Raw genomic sequence first — 14,505 nt, forward strand, 5'->3', positions numbered from 1 at the left:
AGGTCCGTGCTGGTCCTGTTTCCGGCTCCGCCAGGAGGCAGCATTTCCTGGAGTATCTTCATCCCATCAGATGCCGCAGGTCCTACCTCCGACCCAGCAGCCGGGGCAGAATGGGTTTCGGGTCCCCGGGCCAACCCCCGGCCCCACCCGTGCTGGGTAAGACTCAGCACTGCACAGCGACTTACACCGTCCACTATGGTTCCTGGCTCTCTTGCACTGTTGGATCTGCTCACTGACCCCGGGAGGAAGATCCAGCTCTTTGAAGTTAATTAACCTGTCCAAGGGCATCTCGCAAGGGACAGACTGAGCTCTTTTTGTCCCCACACATCTTGCCGCGTGAGAGAAAAACAGAAACTAGGGAAGAAACTTGTCACCATGAGTGGTGAGGGCCCTGAAGGCGAGACTGAAGACTGATGAATACACGGAAGGAATTGGAGCCATGTCTGGTGTCTGGGAAGCAGTGATTTCAGATGAGCTATGAGAAATGAGCCAGGGAGGTAACTGCTTTAAGTGTGAAGTGGGAACAAACTTTTATTGGAAGATGCCTCCTCTTCCTTGAGCTCCACTTTGGTATTGTGAGTCTCCCACATCGGCCCAGCCTGATTTCCACTCCATTTTGATTTAATCCAGGAGACCTGTCTGGCCCCTAGCTGGCCTCATGTCTACGAGTTCCAGATCTGACCACCCGGCCAGTTCTGTGACTAGCACCCAGATAATAGGGGGAGAGGTTTGGAATGGGTGTTCCCCAGAAAGGGGGTCTAGGTGAGAGATTTTATTTTATTTTATTTTTTAAAGATTTATTTATTTATTTGAGAGAGCGAGAATGAGAGAGAGAGAGAGAGTACATGAGAGGGGGGAGGGCCAGAGGGAGAAGCAGGCTCCTCGCCGAGCAGGGAGCCCGATGTGGGACTTGATCCCGGGACTCCGGGATCAGGACCTGAGCCAAAGGCAGTTGCTTAACCAACTGAGCCACCCAGGTGCCCTAGGTGAGAGATTTTAAATGGAAGGAGGGTTTGAGCACTTTTGGGGAAGAAGAATGAATCTGTATCTTTTCTGTAGGATGGGGGGAAGCATGGTATTTCCCTGGCTCAGAAGGGAAGCCAGGGTCTCGGCTGACACCTCTGGGTTCATTTATGGGAAGCCTTCTCCTCTTCATAGAAGGATCAAGAGGAAGTTCTGGGGGAGGCGATGCCCTCCTTTCCTGTGACCTCCAGTAGTCTAGGGGCTCAGTTTGTGAAACTTTCCTGCCGTTCACTGTCCCTTGTGCAGTGCAGAGACTAAGCCTCTGCTGCAGAGCAGATCCCAGGCTGGGGGAAGATGTGTCGGGCATGGAGAAGAATCACAGACACCACTTCCCCGTTGCTTCCACCATCTGTCTCTTCATCCCTCCCTCCACTCCTCACACCAAACCCCTCTCCTACCAGGAGCAGGCCTCTCGGTTCTCCCCTCACCCATACCCCTACTTCTCCCAGTCCCCAAAGCACCAGGTTCACACCGACTCCTTCAATATTTATTGTAGAAAACAAGGAGCATGTTGGGAGAGGGCTCCAGACCTGGCCAGTGGGTGTTCTAGGGGCCAGCAGGGGATGGAAGACAATGGTCTGGACACCTCACTGGGTGGCAGGCTGTGTTCTGAGGTCCATGAAATTGCTCAAGAAGTTGATCAGATCAGTTCCGGCCTTCTTGACCAGGGGCGTTAGCTGCTCCTGTGTCTTCTCAAAGTAAGCCCTGTATGTTCAAAGGATTAGAGGTCAGTTCGAGAGACCGTAGGTGCTGCCAGGGGCCTCGTTGCTCGTGGGAGGTGAGACCCAGCTCCCCAAACTCTAGGGCCTCGTCCATCCTGGCATGGCAATGCTCCCAGGAGGGGAGGCAAGCCCTCCATTGAGTAGAGGAACAGATTCTAGAGAGAGAAATTCAAAGCCTAGTTCCTGCTGGCCCTCTCTGTCCAAGAGGTCCCTGGGATCTACAAGGTGGTGAAGGAATTATTCTCTCCAACTTAAACCTCACCCTCTCTAACTCTCACACTTGAGCTCCATCTTCTGTGCAACCTCCCATCTTCTCTTCTCTCTCTCTATAGCTCCCTGGTTCCTGAACCCCTTTCTTTCTTTCTTTGTTTCTTTGTTTCTTTGTTTCTTTCCTTCCTTCTTTCTTTCTTTCCTTCTTTCTTTCTTTCCTTCTTTCTTTCTTTTTCTTTCTTTCTCTTTCTTTCTTTTTCTTTCTTTCTTTCTTTCTTTCTCTCTTTCTCTCTTTCTCTCTCTTTCTCTCTCTCTTTCTCTCTCTCTTTCTTTCTTTCTTTCTTTCTTTCTTTCTTTCTTTCTTTCTTTCTTCTCTTCTCTTCTCTTCTCTTTTTTCTTTTTTCAAAGATTTTATTTTTAAGTAATCTCTATACCCAGTGTGGGGCCTGAACTCACAACATGGAGATCAAGAGTTGCATGCTCCATTGACTGAGCCAGCCAGGTGCGCCCCCTGAGCCCCTTTCTCTAAGACTTACTTGGCCTGGGCCTGAAGCTCTGGGCCCTTGGCCTTCTCCACCAGGTCCTTGCCGTAGTCGGTCATGGTCTGGAAGTACTGAGAGACCAGGCTCTGCAGATTCGGCTCCTCCGCCTGTCTCCGAACAAAAGCCCCTACACACACACACACACACACACACACACACACACACACACACACACACACACACACCTCGTCAGCTGGGTCCCCAGCAATGAGTCCTGGCCTCCTGCCATACCTCTGTCAGTAGCCAGCCCCCTCTCTCAGCCCCCTCCCCAAACAGGTACCCAGCTCCAGGTCTTTGGATGAGCTTTCTGAGCTTTAGAGAGGGAGTGATCTTTCTTCGGAGCACTCTGTCATGGGAGCACAGACAGATGTGTAGCTAGGACCCCTAAGGGCACCTTCTCCTTCCTGGGACCCCTCTCCATATCACACTCACCTTCCAGGCTACAGACGGTGAGGAGAAGCACAGCCAAGGCAAGCAGTTTCATGGTGGTAACAGTGGGGATGGTGGCCTGGAAACAGTTGGGGGTGCGGGAGGAATGAGCTTCAGCCCCTCCCCAGAGACCTCTACCTAGGTGCCCACTCCACCCTGGTTCCCTCCCTTCCCACCATTAAAACCTGGCCCGCTCTGGATCCTGGCCACACTGCTCGCTCCCTTACCCTACCTGGTTGGCGTCTCTGCCCTTGCTTTCTGTGTCTGGCCTGGCTGGGGAGACGGGAGCTATATGCATTTCTGCTTCCCCACCCCCCTGTCAGGTGATAAGGACTGTGGAAGAGCCCCAGTGGGGCAGGGCCCACGTTGGAGTAAACAAGGGGGAGAAATGGGGGAGGAGGGGACAAGCATGTGGGGGATCATGATGATGAGGTGGGAGGCAGGGGGTGCAGGTCTTAGTGGAGGCCAAGGGGGTATACTTCAGGCTTAGTCAACTTTCATTCTTTTGGGGTCTGGGGCTAGCTGTCTTTGGTTTTGAATGCTGCAGGAAGCAGGATTCCTAGTTTTCTTCCAGAAAGCCCTGACATATAAGCCCTCAGCCCTTGGTAACTTTGTCCCACTGTGGCTAGATTTTGTCTCCCCAGCCCTACCCCCTTCACTGCAGCTTTTGGTAGAGAGGTATTGGGGAACAGAAGAAAGGGGAAAGGAGTCGAAATCAGGAGCATTAGGGGATTGAGGGGAATGAGGATTAGGAGAATAAGGGTTAGGGCCAGAGGGCAGGTGTGATTGAATCTGTCCTGTTTTCAGTTAATGTGTAATGAGATGAGGGAGAAAACATGAGAGCCCAGAATGACCCTCCTGAGGGCTGATAAGTGAGTACACCCTACCCCCAATAAAACAAATTCAGAAAGTAGCCCCTGCCTTCCCCTTCCCAAACGGTGGGCTCTGGCAAGAAAGGAAGTGAATGAGAGTCTTCTACCAAGGATAAAGGTTGAAGTTCCCTGGTCACTGGATTACCTTATCATTCTAAGGTGATGGTCACCCAATATGAGTCAGCAGGGGCCAGAGCATCCCTCTGACCAAGGCTCCAGCCCCTGTGCCAGCCCTAATTGTGAGGGAGGACAAAGGTACATTCCCCAAGCCCAAGGCATTTGGGTGAAATCAGCTAAATAGATATCAGAAGCATTTGTACCTTTTGCCCTTTTGCCCTCAAAGTGTACACAGAGAGCATTCTTGAGAGATGGAGATGGAGGTGTGAGGGCTAGTGAGGGAAGTGACCGGGGCCTTAAAAAGTCTTACTCCATCTACAATTATTCCTCTGCAGAGTGCTTAGTACTTGACTGTCCCTGGCTCTGGAGTGGAGTGCATTTGGGGGCCAGAGCCCGTATTCCTTGATTTTATCTGCCAACTATACCTGGGCAATGAGGAAGGGTTAGCCGATAGGGGACAGTTGCTTCCGGGAATCATTCTGCTAGAACTAAGGCTGCGACCCCTGCTCCTCTGCCCCAAACTCTCACCCAGTCCCATTCCACCAAGAGAACTACAAGGTGAACTTTGAGAGGTGTAAACCTCCGTGTCTCCGTAGGGGGAGCGGTACTTTCGAGTAGTACTCATCTGGAGGTGTGTACTGTGTTCCGTGGCGTACTATGGGGGGCTGTGAGGAGTCCCTAGGGGGCTCGAAGTAGGGGGCACCTGGGAGCCGTATGAACCAGGGTTCGAATGCAGCATTCGCGATCATTCCCTCTGCCACCCTTCACAAAACGGAAGCCTCCAGGCTGTGCGGCGAAAGGAGTTTCAGTGGCCCAAGCTCCAAGATGCTCCCTCTGGTGTCTAGTACATTCACAGCGTTTTCCCGACCTTGTTGAGGCCGGGGGATCTAAGGCCATCTACTTGAGTTAAGTCTGAGGAGCAACCAGTCAAGTCCCGCCCACCTCTGCAGTGCTTGGGTTGGAGCTCTCTTGGACCTGATGCTTCCTCCTCTCCCATTGGCCCCTGGGAGAAGCAGGCAGCTTTTTTTTTTTTTAATCGATTGGGCGGGGCCCAATCAAGGGAGGGTCGGGTCTTTGATGTCTTTTTTGCCCGATTCCAAGATGGCGCTCATGACCACGCTGATAATGCAGCGTGAAGCCGCAGTCCTGCCATCACTCAAGATGGCTGCCCCCATCAAGATGACCGGGGTGTGCCGGGGGAAAAGGGGCAGCATGATAATCTGAGACGGTAAGGGCTATTGCTTCATTCCAAGCCTCCCCTTGGGGCCTAGGAATGGAGAGCAGAAAGACTGGGAAGCTGGGTGAGGTCTGTGATGGGAGCTAGGATTAGAGAATGGGGGAGGGGACGGGGTGACAGGTGGGGTGAAGAATCAAAGATGGGACGGGAGTGTGCCTTGGGTTCAATCTCCCCACCGGTACCCTCTCCCCACTCTTCCTGTTCCAGGTCTAGCATCGGACCATGTGGAAGTTTCTGGGACGGGGGAGTCGGATGATGGGGGGTGGGACCCGTGGGGGGGAGAGGGAGCAATAGCGTCCTTTCTCAGGCTAACCCCGGCCCCTCCCCTGTTCTCTGGACTGAAATGGGGAACACACTGGGCCTGGCACCGATGGGGGCTTTGCCCCGCCGGAGTCCCCGTCGAGAGGAACCTCTGCCCAACCCTGGGAGCTTCGATGAGCTGCACCGGCTATGCAAAGGTGAGAACTTGGCATTTGGGTGTCTCACGTTGAAGGGGCAGAGGAGGGGAGGGTCTTGAATGCTGGGTGTCCCGTGATGGGAGCAGGAAAGGGGAGATCCCAGCTGGGGCATCCAGGCTCCGGGAGGATCAGGTGCCCGAATGGAGTGGAACATTTCGCGGTAGGACTTGAAAGGAGGTCAGTGCCTCCAGAGTGTTTTCAGTGGGATTGCAAGGGGAGACTACTTCTTGGGGTAGGGGTTCCTTGTCTGTGCTTATATTCCTCCCCTCCCCCTCCCCTCCACCCCCTTCAGATGTGTTCCCAGCACAGATGGAGGGAGTGAAGCTCGTTGTCAACAAGGTTCTGAGCAGCCATTTCCAGGTGCTCCCACTTCTCTGGCCCTCCTTACGGTTCCTCTCTGCCTATCCCTGGATCCTCTCCTCCTTGCCTTTGTACTCAAGCCTTAACCAGGCTATGTGGGACAAATGAGGGAGGATGCGGGGCTCTCTTTACTTCCCTTGCCTGGGGGACTTGTTGCTTTTAGTTTTGGTGACCCTCTGTGTATGCTGGGATATTTGGGATTCTTATTAGGCCTTCTAGATGGGGAGAAGAGGAAGGGTGGAACGGGGATTGAAATGGGCAGGAGTGCTTTCCTCCATGACTTCTCTTTCCTCAGGTGGCTCACACTGTGCATATGAGTGCCCTGGGCTTGCCAGGCTATCACCTCCATGCGGCCTATGCAGGGGACTGGCAACTTAGCCCCACCGAGGTGAGGACTCCTCACACCTGGGTCATCTCCCTCAAAGCCCAGCCGGGACTCGGGTCGAGAGGAGGAGGAAATGAGTGCGTTATGGGGAAGAATGTACAGGGCACCTGCTTCTCTGTGTTTCCTCTGAATGGGAGTGGGGGAAATATTTGTGTGATGAGCCGGAGTTTGTCTCTGTGGCTCCACTAGGGGGCGCTGGGTACTGTTAAGAAATCCTGGCTGGTTGGATGGAAGCTGAGTGGTGCCCCCCCAGCTCAGTGTTACTGTGTCTGCTCTTCAACAGGTGTTCCCCACTGTGGTAGGGGATATGGACAGCAGTGGCAGCCTCAACGCCCAGGTCCTGCTCCTCTTGGCAGAGCGGCTCCGAGCCAAGGCTGTCTTCCAGGTGACCCATGGTTCCTGCCTCCATCCTGAAGCATTTCCTCTTTCCCCATGAGTGTCCTGCTCTGGGGGGGCTCCAGGGAGAGGAGCCGGGCGGGGAGGGGGGGCTTTACTCCTTGTTCTCCCTACCCAGACGCAACAGGCCAAGTTCCTGACGTGGCAGTTTGATGGCGAGTACCGAGGAGATGACTGTACAGCCACTCTGACCCTGGGGAATCCCGACCTGATTGGGGAATCGGGTGAGGAACTGGGGCGGGGTGCTTTGTATCTTGGCTGCCCGCTTGCTGATGTTGCCTCTGCCTTCTCATCGTCTGTACAGTTGAGGGATTAGAAACTTCTTGGGCAGGCTGGGGTGGGGGAGCAGGCCTGGATGCCGTCCCTGGGACCGACTCCGTGTCTCCCCACTACCCCACAGTGATCATGGTGGCTCACTTCCTGCAGAGCCTCACCCATCGGCTGGTGCTGGGAGGAGAGCTAGTTTATCACCGGCGGCCAGGCGAAGAGGGCGCCATCTTGACACTGGCTGGGAAGTACTCGGGTACGGGGTGAGGAGGAATCGTGACAGGGAGGGGAGATTCTGAACTCGGTGAGGGTTGCTGGCCTGTGTCCTGCTACGGTAACGCTCCTCGTCTCCCGCATTTTGGTTTTTACAGCGGTACACTGGGTAGCGACACTGAATGTGGGATCAGGTGGGGCCCACGCAAGTTATTACCACAGGGCAAACGAACAGGTGAGACTACCGATGCCGTCCCCCGCCCCAGCAAGTCAGTGGTGAACTTGTGCCCCCCGCACGCCTCCAAAGGCCCCGCTGCCCTTCGGTGCTTCCCACCCACACGGCACAGATGTTTCCCGCATGCCTCCGTTTCACTGACCACGCCCTCCCCGTCAGGACTCCTCTGGTCCTGACTGACACACATCCTTCTCCCCTCCTTGCCCGTGGTTCGCAGGTCCAGGTTGGAGTGGAATTTGAGGCCAACACAAGGCTACAAGACACAACCTTCTCCTTTGGTTACCACCTGACTCTGCCCCAGGCCAACATGGTGTTTAGAGGTAAGGGTTATGAAGATGGCGTTTGGAGGTACGGAGGGACCGGGCCGACAGAGGGAGGAGGCAAGCTTGCTTCTGAGCCCTGTCTCCGAGCCTGGGAAATAACCTCGTGTGTATCCTGTTCCCCAACAGGCTTGGTGGACAGTAACTGGTGTGTGGGTGCTGTGCTGGAGAAGAAGATGCCGCCCTTACCTGTCACCCTAGCCCTTGGAGCCTTCCTCAATCACTGGCGCAACAGATTCCACTGTGGCTTCAGCATCACTGTGGGCTGAGGGGGTCCCAGAGCCAGCCCCCACAGACGCTGGAACCTCCAAGTCAGGTGCCCTAGGGCCAGAGACTAGGCCCCCTCTCCAGAGCCCACCTTGCCGGGTGACCTGTGGGTCCCAAGAGCAGAGTCGGGGACAGGACCGTGCCCTCCTCCGAACTGGAGCTCCCACAGGGGCAGCTGCTGCGGCAGTGGTGTGAGGCCCCCACCTCTGCCACCGGCCCCAGGCTCCTCTTCCCATGCTCTTGTGGCTCTGGACTAAGGGAGGAGGATTAAGGGGTGTGTCTGGCCAACTTTTCTCCCCTCACTTCCCCCCGTCTCCGTTTCCCTATCGATTAAAGCTCCTAGCTTCTTCCTCTTCAAAGCAGAACAGTCTGCATGGGATTAGCTCCCTGTCCTGTTTTCCGTCCCAGAGTCTCCCAGGGCTGGGAAGAGGAGGGCTGAAGGGCTAAACCTTTGACCTCAGAAAGTGCCCCCCGCCCCCATTCCCAGAAGGAGCTTCTTTACCTCTTAGCCTTGAGGCTTCCTCCTTCCCCATCTTCCATGCTTCCAGAGAACAACTCTGTCCCCGTGATCATCCCCCACCAACCCCAAGACTGCATGAAGAGGCAGTTATTGCTTTAGTCTTTCATTGCAACCACTGGGCTCCCTTTCTACTGGTCCCAACCTCTGCCCCCCCCCCCCCCCAGCATTTTCCCCTTTCCAGTCCAACGTGTGCGGATGGCTGGGCTGGGGAAGGAGGCAAGCTGGGGCCTCAGCTGCAGATCTCCTGGAGCAGTGGCATCATGGCGGACAGTCCCTGGATGTGCTGGATTTGGTACCCGTATGCGTTGTTAATGCTCCGGAGCTCAGCCAACAGGCCCAGCAGCTTCGCATACAGAAACCTTTGGAGGAAGTAGTGGGGTCACCAGGGAAAGAAGAAAGTTAGGTGGCTGAGAGTCTTGTCTTGAGGTCCTGCTCCCCTAAACTTTCCTTCAGTGAAGCTAGGTCTGAACACTAGAGAAACTCATGCTCTGGTATGACAAATTTATCAAAAATTCCAAGGGTCCCCGAGGTCTTCTCTTACCATGCTGTTTTTCTTGAACCCAGAGGTCTGAGGGCCAAGTGTGAAGAAAGCCCCAGACTTGGTCAGAACTTCACCTGTGTGGAATCTGTGGATCTGGCCTTCTAGAGCAGGTTCTAGAAGGTGGGTGTGTTCTATGGTCTAAAGCATCCCTCTTCTGGCCAGACTGGCTTGTTGAGGAACAAACGAAAACAAGCAGAATGTACCCCAGAGCCTGGATAGATCATGGACTGTTGAGCCAGGGACTGGCTTTGGCCATGAAACTGAATGACCATAATAACTTCAAGGGGGATGAAAAATTAAAGGAATGGGCCAATGGAGAGGAAGGGAAGGGTGAAGGAAAGAGAGCAAACAAGAATCTTGGAAGGCTGCTTTAGCCTGCAGAGTTGGATGGGTAAGGTGATGGATGCCATCAATCTCAAGAATGCTATTATACGGAGCCTGTGAGCTACTACTTTGCATCTCTACTGAATAAAAAAAAAAAATCTGGAAAAAATCAGATGAAACAGCAGTAGGAGGGATTTGGATGCCAGAACCATATGAGGTGCGAGGGAAGGACAAGAGCCCCCAAGGGACCTGGTTTCCCAGAGGAAAGGACAGTAAAAGCATTCCTCCCGAGCTCCGTGTTTCCCTTGCCTTCCTGCCCCCGCGCAGCCTCCAAGCCCCTAGGCTCCCCCATACCGATCCCGAGGCCTTGGCGGCTGGCCTTTGATGTAGCTCTGCAGGGTCAGTGCCATCACCTCTTGCAGACGATCAATCTCCTCCCTCCGGGTAACCCCAGGCCTGTCTGTAAGAGAGGGGGGTGGGGGACGGGAAGGACAGATGGGGAGCAGGCATGGGCCTACGGCACGCTGGACCCAGGCTGGGTTTGAAGCCAAATCCCTGGCACGGAGGGATTCACAGGGCTGGGAGTTTGGGCAGAGGTGGAGGAGCAAAAGTTCTGGGCTTTGGGGGATGCTCACCGGGAGAGAAGAGGGCCATGGCGGCCATGAGCACATACTCAGGCTCCTGGAGCTGGAGTCGCCTCAGTGTGGCATGGAAGCGAAAGAGCAACTCTAAAAACTCCTCCTGGAACCCTACTGTGGGAGATGCTAGCCTCAGGATCCTTCCGGTCACCCGGCCACAGACCACTCGGCAAGGGCCGCCTACCCGCGGGCCTCACCGTGGACGCCGTCCTCCAGCGCGTAGCAGAGCGGCCCACAGAGGAAGTTTCGTGTTTGGAGACAGAAAGTGGTATTGAGTGCGATATGGCAGATTTCAACCGCTGCTCCCTTGAGAAGGGAGATCTGGTCCTCCATGGGCAGGGACCTGTGGGGAGCAGACAAGAGCATTTTAGGCTCTGCCCTGAACTTCAGAGGGAGAGGAGCTCCCAGTTCTGCTTGAGATACTTAAAACCAAAAGAGGGAATTCAAGACCTGGTCCTTGGAAAGTCTGCAAGATGGGTTTAGAGGGTCAGTGACTGTTTTTGGTGTGTGTGTGTGTGTGTGTGTGTGTGTGTGTGTGTGTGTGTGTGTGTGTGTGTGTTTATAATTTATTGCAGGGTTTTCCTCCTGAAAGGTAAGGGGAGGTCACATACCGGAAGAGGGGCAGATCCTTGGTGAACTTGATGACTTGCTGTACCATGAAAGTGTTGACCTCTGCGAAGTGCTTGAGCAGAGGCAGTGCGGGGACCGGGATGGGCAGGCGCTGGTGGTGGATGAACAGATGAGCTGGCGGCTGCAGAGATCAGAGCCCGAGTGAGTGGCCCTGGCCCCAGGGCTCTCTCCAGCCCTCTCCTGGAAGAGTTCCGGGCTGAGGAGCCTGTCAACGGTGGGGTTCTGGGGAAGTCTTGTCCTCCATATTGGGGCACGGCACACCCGCCCCCTCCCTCGGGTCAGCCTCCTCGGGCACCCTGTTGGTCCCCTTTCAGCCCAAAGCCCATATAAAGGCTCACCCTGAACTGCACAAACTGGTCAAACATGGTGCCCACGTGGCGGGCGTGGGCCCCCAGGAGTGTCTGGACTAGCTCTTGCTGCCCCTTGCTCAGCTGCACAGGTGCCCACTGGGCCCGCCTCTGGGCCTGCTTCGCCCGCCGCTGGACCAGGGCTTCTGCCGACAGGATCACTGTGCCCAGGGAAGATGAAGGCCAGTGCCATTGAGACCCGCGGGGAGCACCTCTCTCTGCCAGCCCCCTGTCTGGGAGCCTTCGGGTACCATGAGCAACGAAGGATGTGGGGAGGGAGCAGCATTCCTGCAGCCTCCTTGGGCGCGGCTGAAGTCCTAGAGGCCCCAGCGGATAGGGGATCCCTGGCCACCTTCCCCAACCCAGGAGGCCCCACCGCGGAAAACAAGGCGCCAGCTGGGGGAAAGGAGGGGTGGAGAATAAAGTGGTCGCCGTGAAGGGAGATGTTTGGTTTCTGGGTGACCACTGAAGAGGGAGGGCTCTTGGTTCCTAAAGCATCACCTTCTGTTTACATAGCCCTATAATGTCAAGGGTTCTGCGGTTAAATCTCGCTGGATGAAACAACCCTATGGGTAGAGGGTAGACAAGGCAGATGTTATTGTCCAGATTTTTCAGATACACAAGCGGGCTGGCATTCCAGTGGCAGGTCCAAGGTCAGAAAACACTGAAGTGATGCGAGTCAAGATTTTTTGACTTCTAGTTTCTGCTGCTCCATATTGAAAAGTAGCGTGCTATCACGGGAAAGCAAGGGCTTGGGAGTCAGATGGAAGGGTCTGAACATGGACGCAGTAACTTTGTATCTGAGTGAGCTCCGGCACATTGACTTCTGTGAGCTCCGGTGACATGGTCTGTTGGGAGCATAGCCTAATTATGTGGCACAGAATAATGGCATGCGATGATTCATTCAACAGTCATCAAGTACCTACTAAGTGACATGCACCTTACGTGAGAGACAGAAATTCAAGCCATGTGGTTATCTAGGGGAAGAGCAATCTGGGTGGAGGGACTGGCAAGTGCAAAAGTCCCCAGGAAGGTGTGCTGGGTGTGCTTAAGGGTGTCACTGAAGTCAGTGTGGCTGTGAGTGATGGGGCAAGGCGGAAAGAGTAGGAGAGGAAATCTGGGGGGCTGTATGGGGGAGTTAGACCACGAGATCTCGGACCGTAAGAGAGGCGGGGAGCCTTTGGGGTTTTGAGCAGAATAGAAACATCTGACTTGTCTCCAAAAGCTTACTCTTCTTGTGTGGAGAATATGCTTTGGGAACGAGGGCAAAGCGGAGAGACCTAGTCAGTGGGTTTTTGCGTTGGTAGGGGGCCAACTCACTTTCCTTCTTCATGCCAGCATCTAGGCACTTCTGCAACCTGCAGGCTGGGCAGTGGCGCCTCTGGGCCTTGTTGACCTTACAGTTTCCAGCAAAGGGGCAGGTGAGACCAGTGTTTTTGCTGACTGTTCGTCTGTGAGAGATGGAGACGTCCGGGAGGGTGGTTGCGGATGGCAGTGAACAGGTGGTATGTGAGGGGCTGAGAAGATATGATCTACAAGGATGTGTGGGGACGTGGGCTAACCTGAGCTGTGCCCAAGGGTCCCTAAGGGTGGGTAGGGTACAACACATCTCAAGCACAGGGGCACAAGATCACTGGCTTGGTGCTTTGCAGGTAGTGAGTACAGAAGAAGTGCTCTTGACTAAGGGGTTGTGACCACAGGACAGACACGGCCTTCCCCCTATTATTCTATTTATGCCCCTATTTATGAGATGTTGAGGTTGGCAAGATGTAGCATGCTAGCCACAGCGCAGTTAGGCTCCGAGAGGCAGGAGTAACATAGCTGGACAAGCTCGGGCATGTGCCACAACTCAAAGGCTGCCTGGTGGGCAGTTTGGCAGGTTGTTTCTCCTGGGGAAGGGGCTCTTACCTGAAGAAGGCCTTGCAGCCCTCACAAGTCAGGGCGTGGAAATGATAACCGGTGGCTCGGTCCCCACATACCATACAGCTCCTTGGCCCATCCTCCCCACTGGCCATGGCTTCAGATGTTGCAATGGCCGTCACAGGCCCCTGGATGTGGGAAGGGTTAGCAGTCAGCTGAAGGCCACCCTTGACGTTCTTCTCCCCCTTCTTTAGAACCTCTTCCCAGACCAGCCCTGGGCCTGACCCTCTGCATTATCTGTACTTTATTGCTTTTAGTCTCTGGCCCCCAAAAGATTTCCTACCTGCTACTCTTAGGCCTGTCACCCGCAGGCCACAGAATCTGGTGTGGGCTGCCTCTCCCCAGACTTCCACTCTGCCCCTACTTTCCCCTTGGTCTCAGGACCTGCCAGTGTTTGCAGTTAGGGATTATGGCCCTCTGTACCTGGAAAACAAGGAACTTCTGCTGTGTATGGCCTCCAGTTGTTCTCAGCGACTACCTAGATAAGGCACAGACTCTGGACCCAGGGCAAAGGCCCAGGTGGGAGGTTTTCCCAGCATGCCCATGGTGTAGGTTGCTGGCACCTGGGGGACCTCATGACTCACTAGAAGCTGCTGCTTATCAAACCCATGGAGATCTTCCCTACTACTGAGCTTCAGGCTAGATCTGTAAGCCTCCTTTGAACCTGGATCTTGGACAAGCTGGGAAGAGAGAAGGAGAGACAGAGCAAGGTTTTTCACGTGCAGTTTGACAATAGTAAAAGAATAGGCATACCAATTGCACAAGGCTCCCAAAAGGAAGGTTCTTGGAAAGAGACCGGGGTCTCGTTAAGAACTTATGCAAAGAGCTAGTGAGATCTACACTTCCTAACAAGGGAGGGCTGAGAATTACATCAGAGTGTCCTCTTAACAAATTAGAGGTAGTAGTTAGGATTGATTTGAGGACTCTTGCACCGAGCTGGCTTCGTGGGCATGTGACCTGTGCAGGCACACAGGACCCTGGCCTCGAGGGGTCTCGGGTTTGGTTTAATGCTCTGCCATTGCTGTCTTGAAATTCTCAATGGTTTTTGAACAAGGGAATCTGCATTTTCATTTTTCAGTGGGCGCCACAAATTATGCTCTTGGTCCTGTCTGGAGCCAAGATGGACTTCTAATGAGTAGGTTTAAGAATCGCAAGTAGGAGTCTTCACCAGGGTTGTCTAAGTGCTTCATTGGCACTGAAGAATATTTTTGCAGGGGTGAGAGAGAGAGAGAGAGAGAGAGAGAGAGAGAGTGAGAGAGTGTGTGTGTGTGTGTGTGTATTCTCCCAATATCTATGAACAGAAAAATATCTCAAGAGCTATTTGGATGTTTTGGGGATGGACAATATGTTAGTTATGTCTATGTCTATATCTATCAGATCTATGTTGGATAGATCTGATATCGTACACACACCGGAATAAAGTCCAAAGCTGAGTCTTCTTATTTGAAAGGTCCTTCTCACCACAGACCTCCCCGGGTGTTTGGGCTTCTGTACCTGTACGGTCTTCTCCCACTAGAAATAAGCATTTTCCT

General features: G+C 54.1%; 3 protein-coding genes across 9 annotated transcripts; 1 reads left to right on the top strand and 2 right to left on the bottom strand.

The window, feature by feature from the left end:
- Positions 1-1,610: 1,610 nt before the first annotated feature.
- On the bottom strand, positions 1,611-2,981 carry APOA2 (apolipoprotein A2). The gene is made up of 3 exons (XM_028090969.2): positions 2,930-2,981; positions 2,492-2,624; positions 1,611-1,728 (listed from the first exon to the last, which is right to left on the bottom strand). Exons 1-3 carry the CDS (start codon positions 2,979-2,981, stop codon positions 1,611-1,613), a joined length of 303 nt encoding a protein of 100 aa, XP_027946770.1.
- Positions 2,982-5,054: 2,073 nt separating this feature from the next.
- Positions 5,055-8,727, top strand: TOMM40L (translocase of outer mitochondrial membrane 40 like). Of its 3 annotated transcripts, XM_028091024.2 has the most exons (10): positions 5,055-5,143; positions 5,460-5,610; positions 5,903-5,970; positions 6,266-6,358; positions 6,639-6,740; positions 6,870-6,975; positions 7,152-7,274; positions 7,390-7,466; positions 7,684-7,786; positions 7,916-8,727. In XM_028091024.2, exons 2-10 carry the CDS (start codon positions 5,496-5,498, stop codon positions 8,053-8,055), a joined length of 927 nt encoding a protein of 308 aa, XP_027946825.1. In that variant the 5' UTR covers positions 5,055-5,143; positions 5,460-5,495; the 3' UTR covers positions 8,056-8,727. The 3 variants fall into 3 exon arrangements, with proteins under 3 accessions (XP_027946825.1, XP_027946826.1, XP_027946827.1); XM_028091025.2 differs by lacking the exon at positions 5,055-5,143 and having other exon boundaries at positions 5,443-5,610; XM_028091026.2 differs by lacking the exons at positions 5,055-5,143; positions 5,903-5,970 and having other exon boundaries at positions 5,495-5,610.
- Positions 8,728-8,802: 75 nt separating this feature from the next.
- Positions 8,803-13,529, bottom strand: NR1I3 (nuclear receptor subfamily 1 group I member 3). Of its 5 annotated transcripts, XM_028091018.2 has the most exons (9): positions 13,397-13,529; positions 12,962-13,101; positions 12,374-12,504; positions 11,045-11,214; positions 10,688-10,827; positions 10,274-10,419; positions 10,074-10,190; positions 9,793-9,898; positions 8,803-8,932 (listed from the first exon to the last, which is right to left on the bottom strand). In XM_028091018.2, the coding sequence occupies exons 2-9, from the start codon at positions 13,066-13,068 to the stop codon at positions 8,803-8,805; spliced, it is 1,047 nt and encodes a 348-aa protein (XP_027946819.1). In that variant the 5' UTR covers positions 13,069-13,101; positions 13,397-13,529. The 5 variants fall into 5 exon arrangements, with proteins under 5 accessions (XP_027946819.1, XP_027946820.1, XP_027946822.1 ...); XM_028091019.2 differs by lacking the exon at positions 13,397-13,529 and having other exon boundaries at positions 10,074-10,202; positions 12,962-13,068; XM_028091021.2 differs by lacking the exon at positions 13,397-13,529 and having other exon boundaries at positions 9,793-9,913; positions 10,074-10,202; positions 12,962-13,068.
- Positions 13,530-14,505: the final 976 nt, after the last annotated feature.

This window comes from Eumetopias jubatus, unplaced genomic scaffold, assembly GCF_037043125.1.
Source record: "Eumetopias jubatus isolate StellerSeaLion01/CBP00866 unplaced genomic scaffold, mEumJub1_p1.0 scaffold_12, whole genome shotgun sequence".
Taxonomy (NCBI): Eukaryota; Metazoa; Chordata; class Mammalia; order Carnivora; family Otariidae; genus Eumetopias; species Eumetopias jubatus.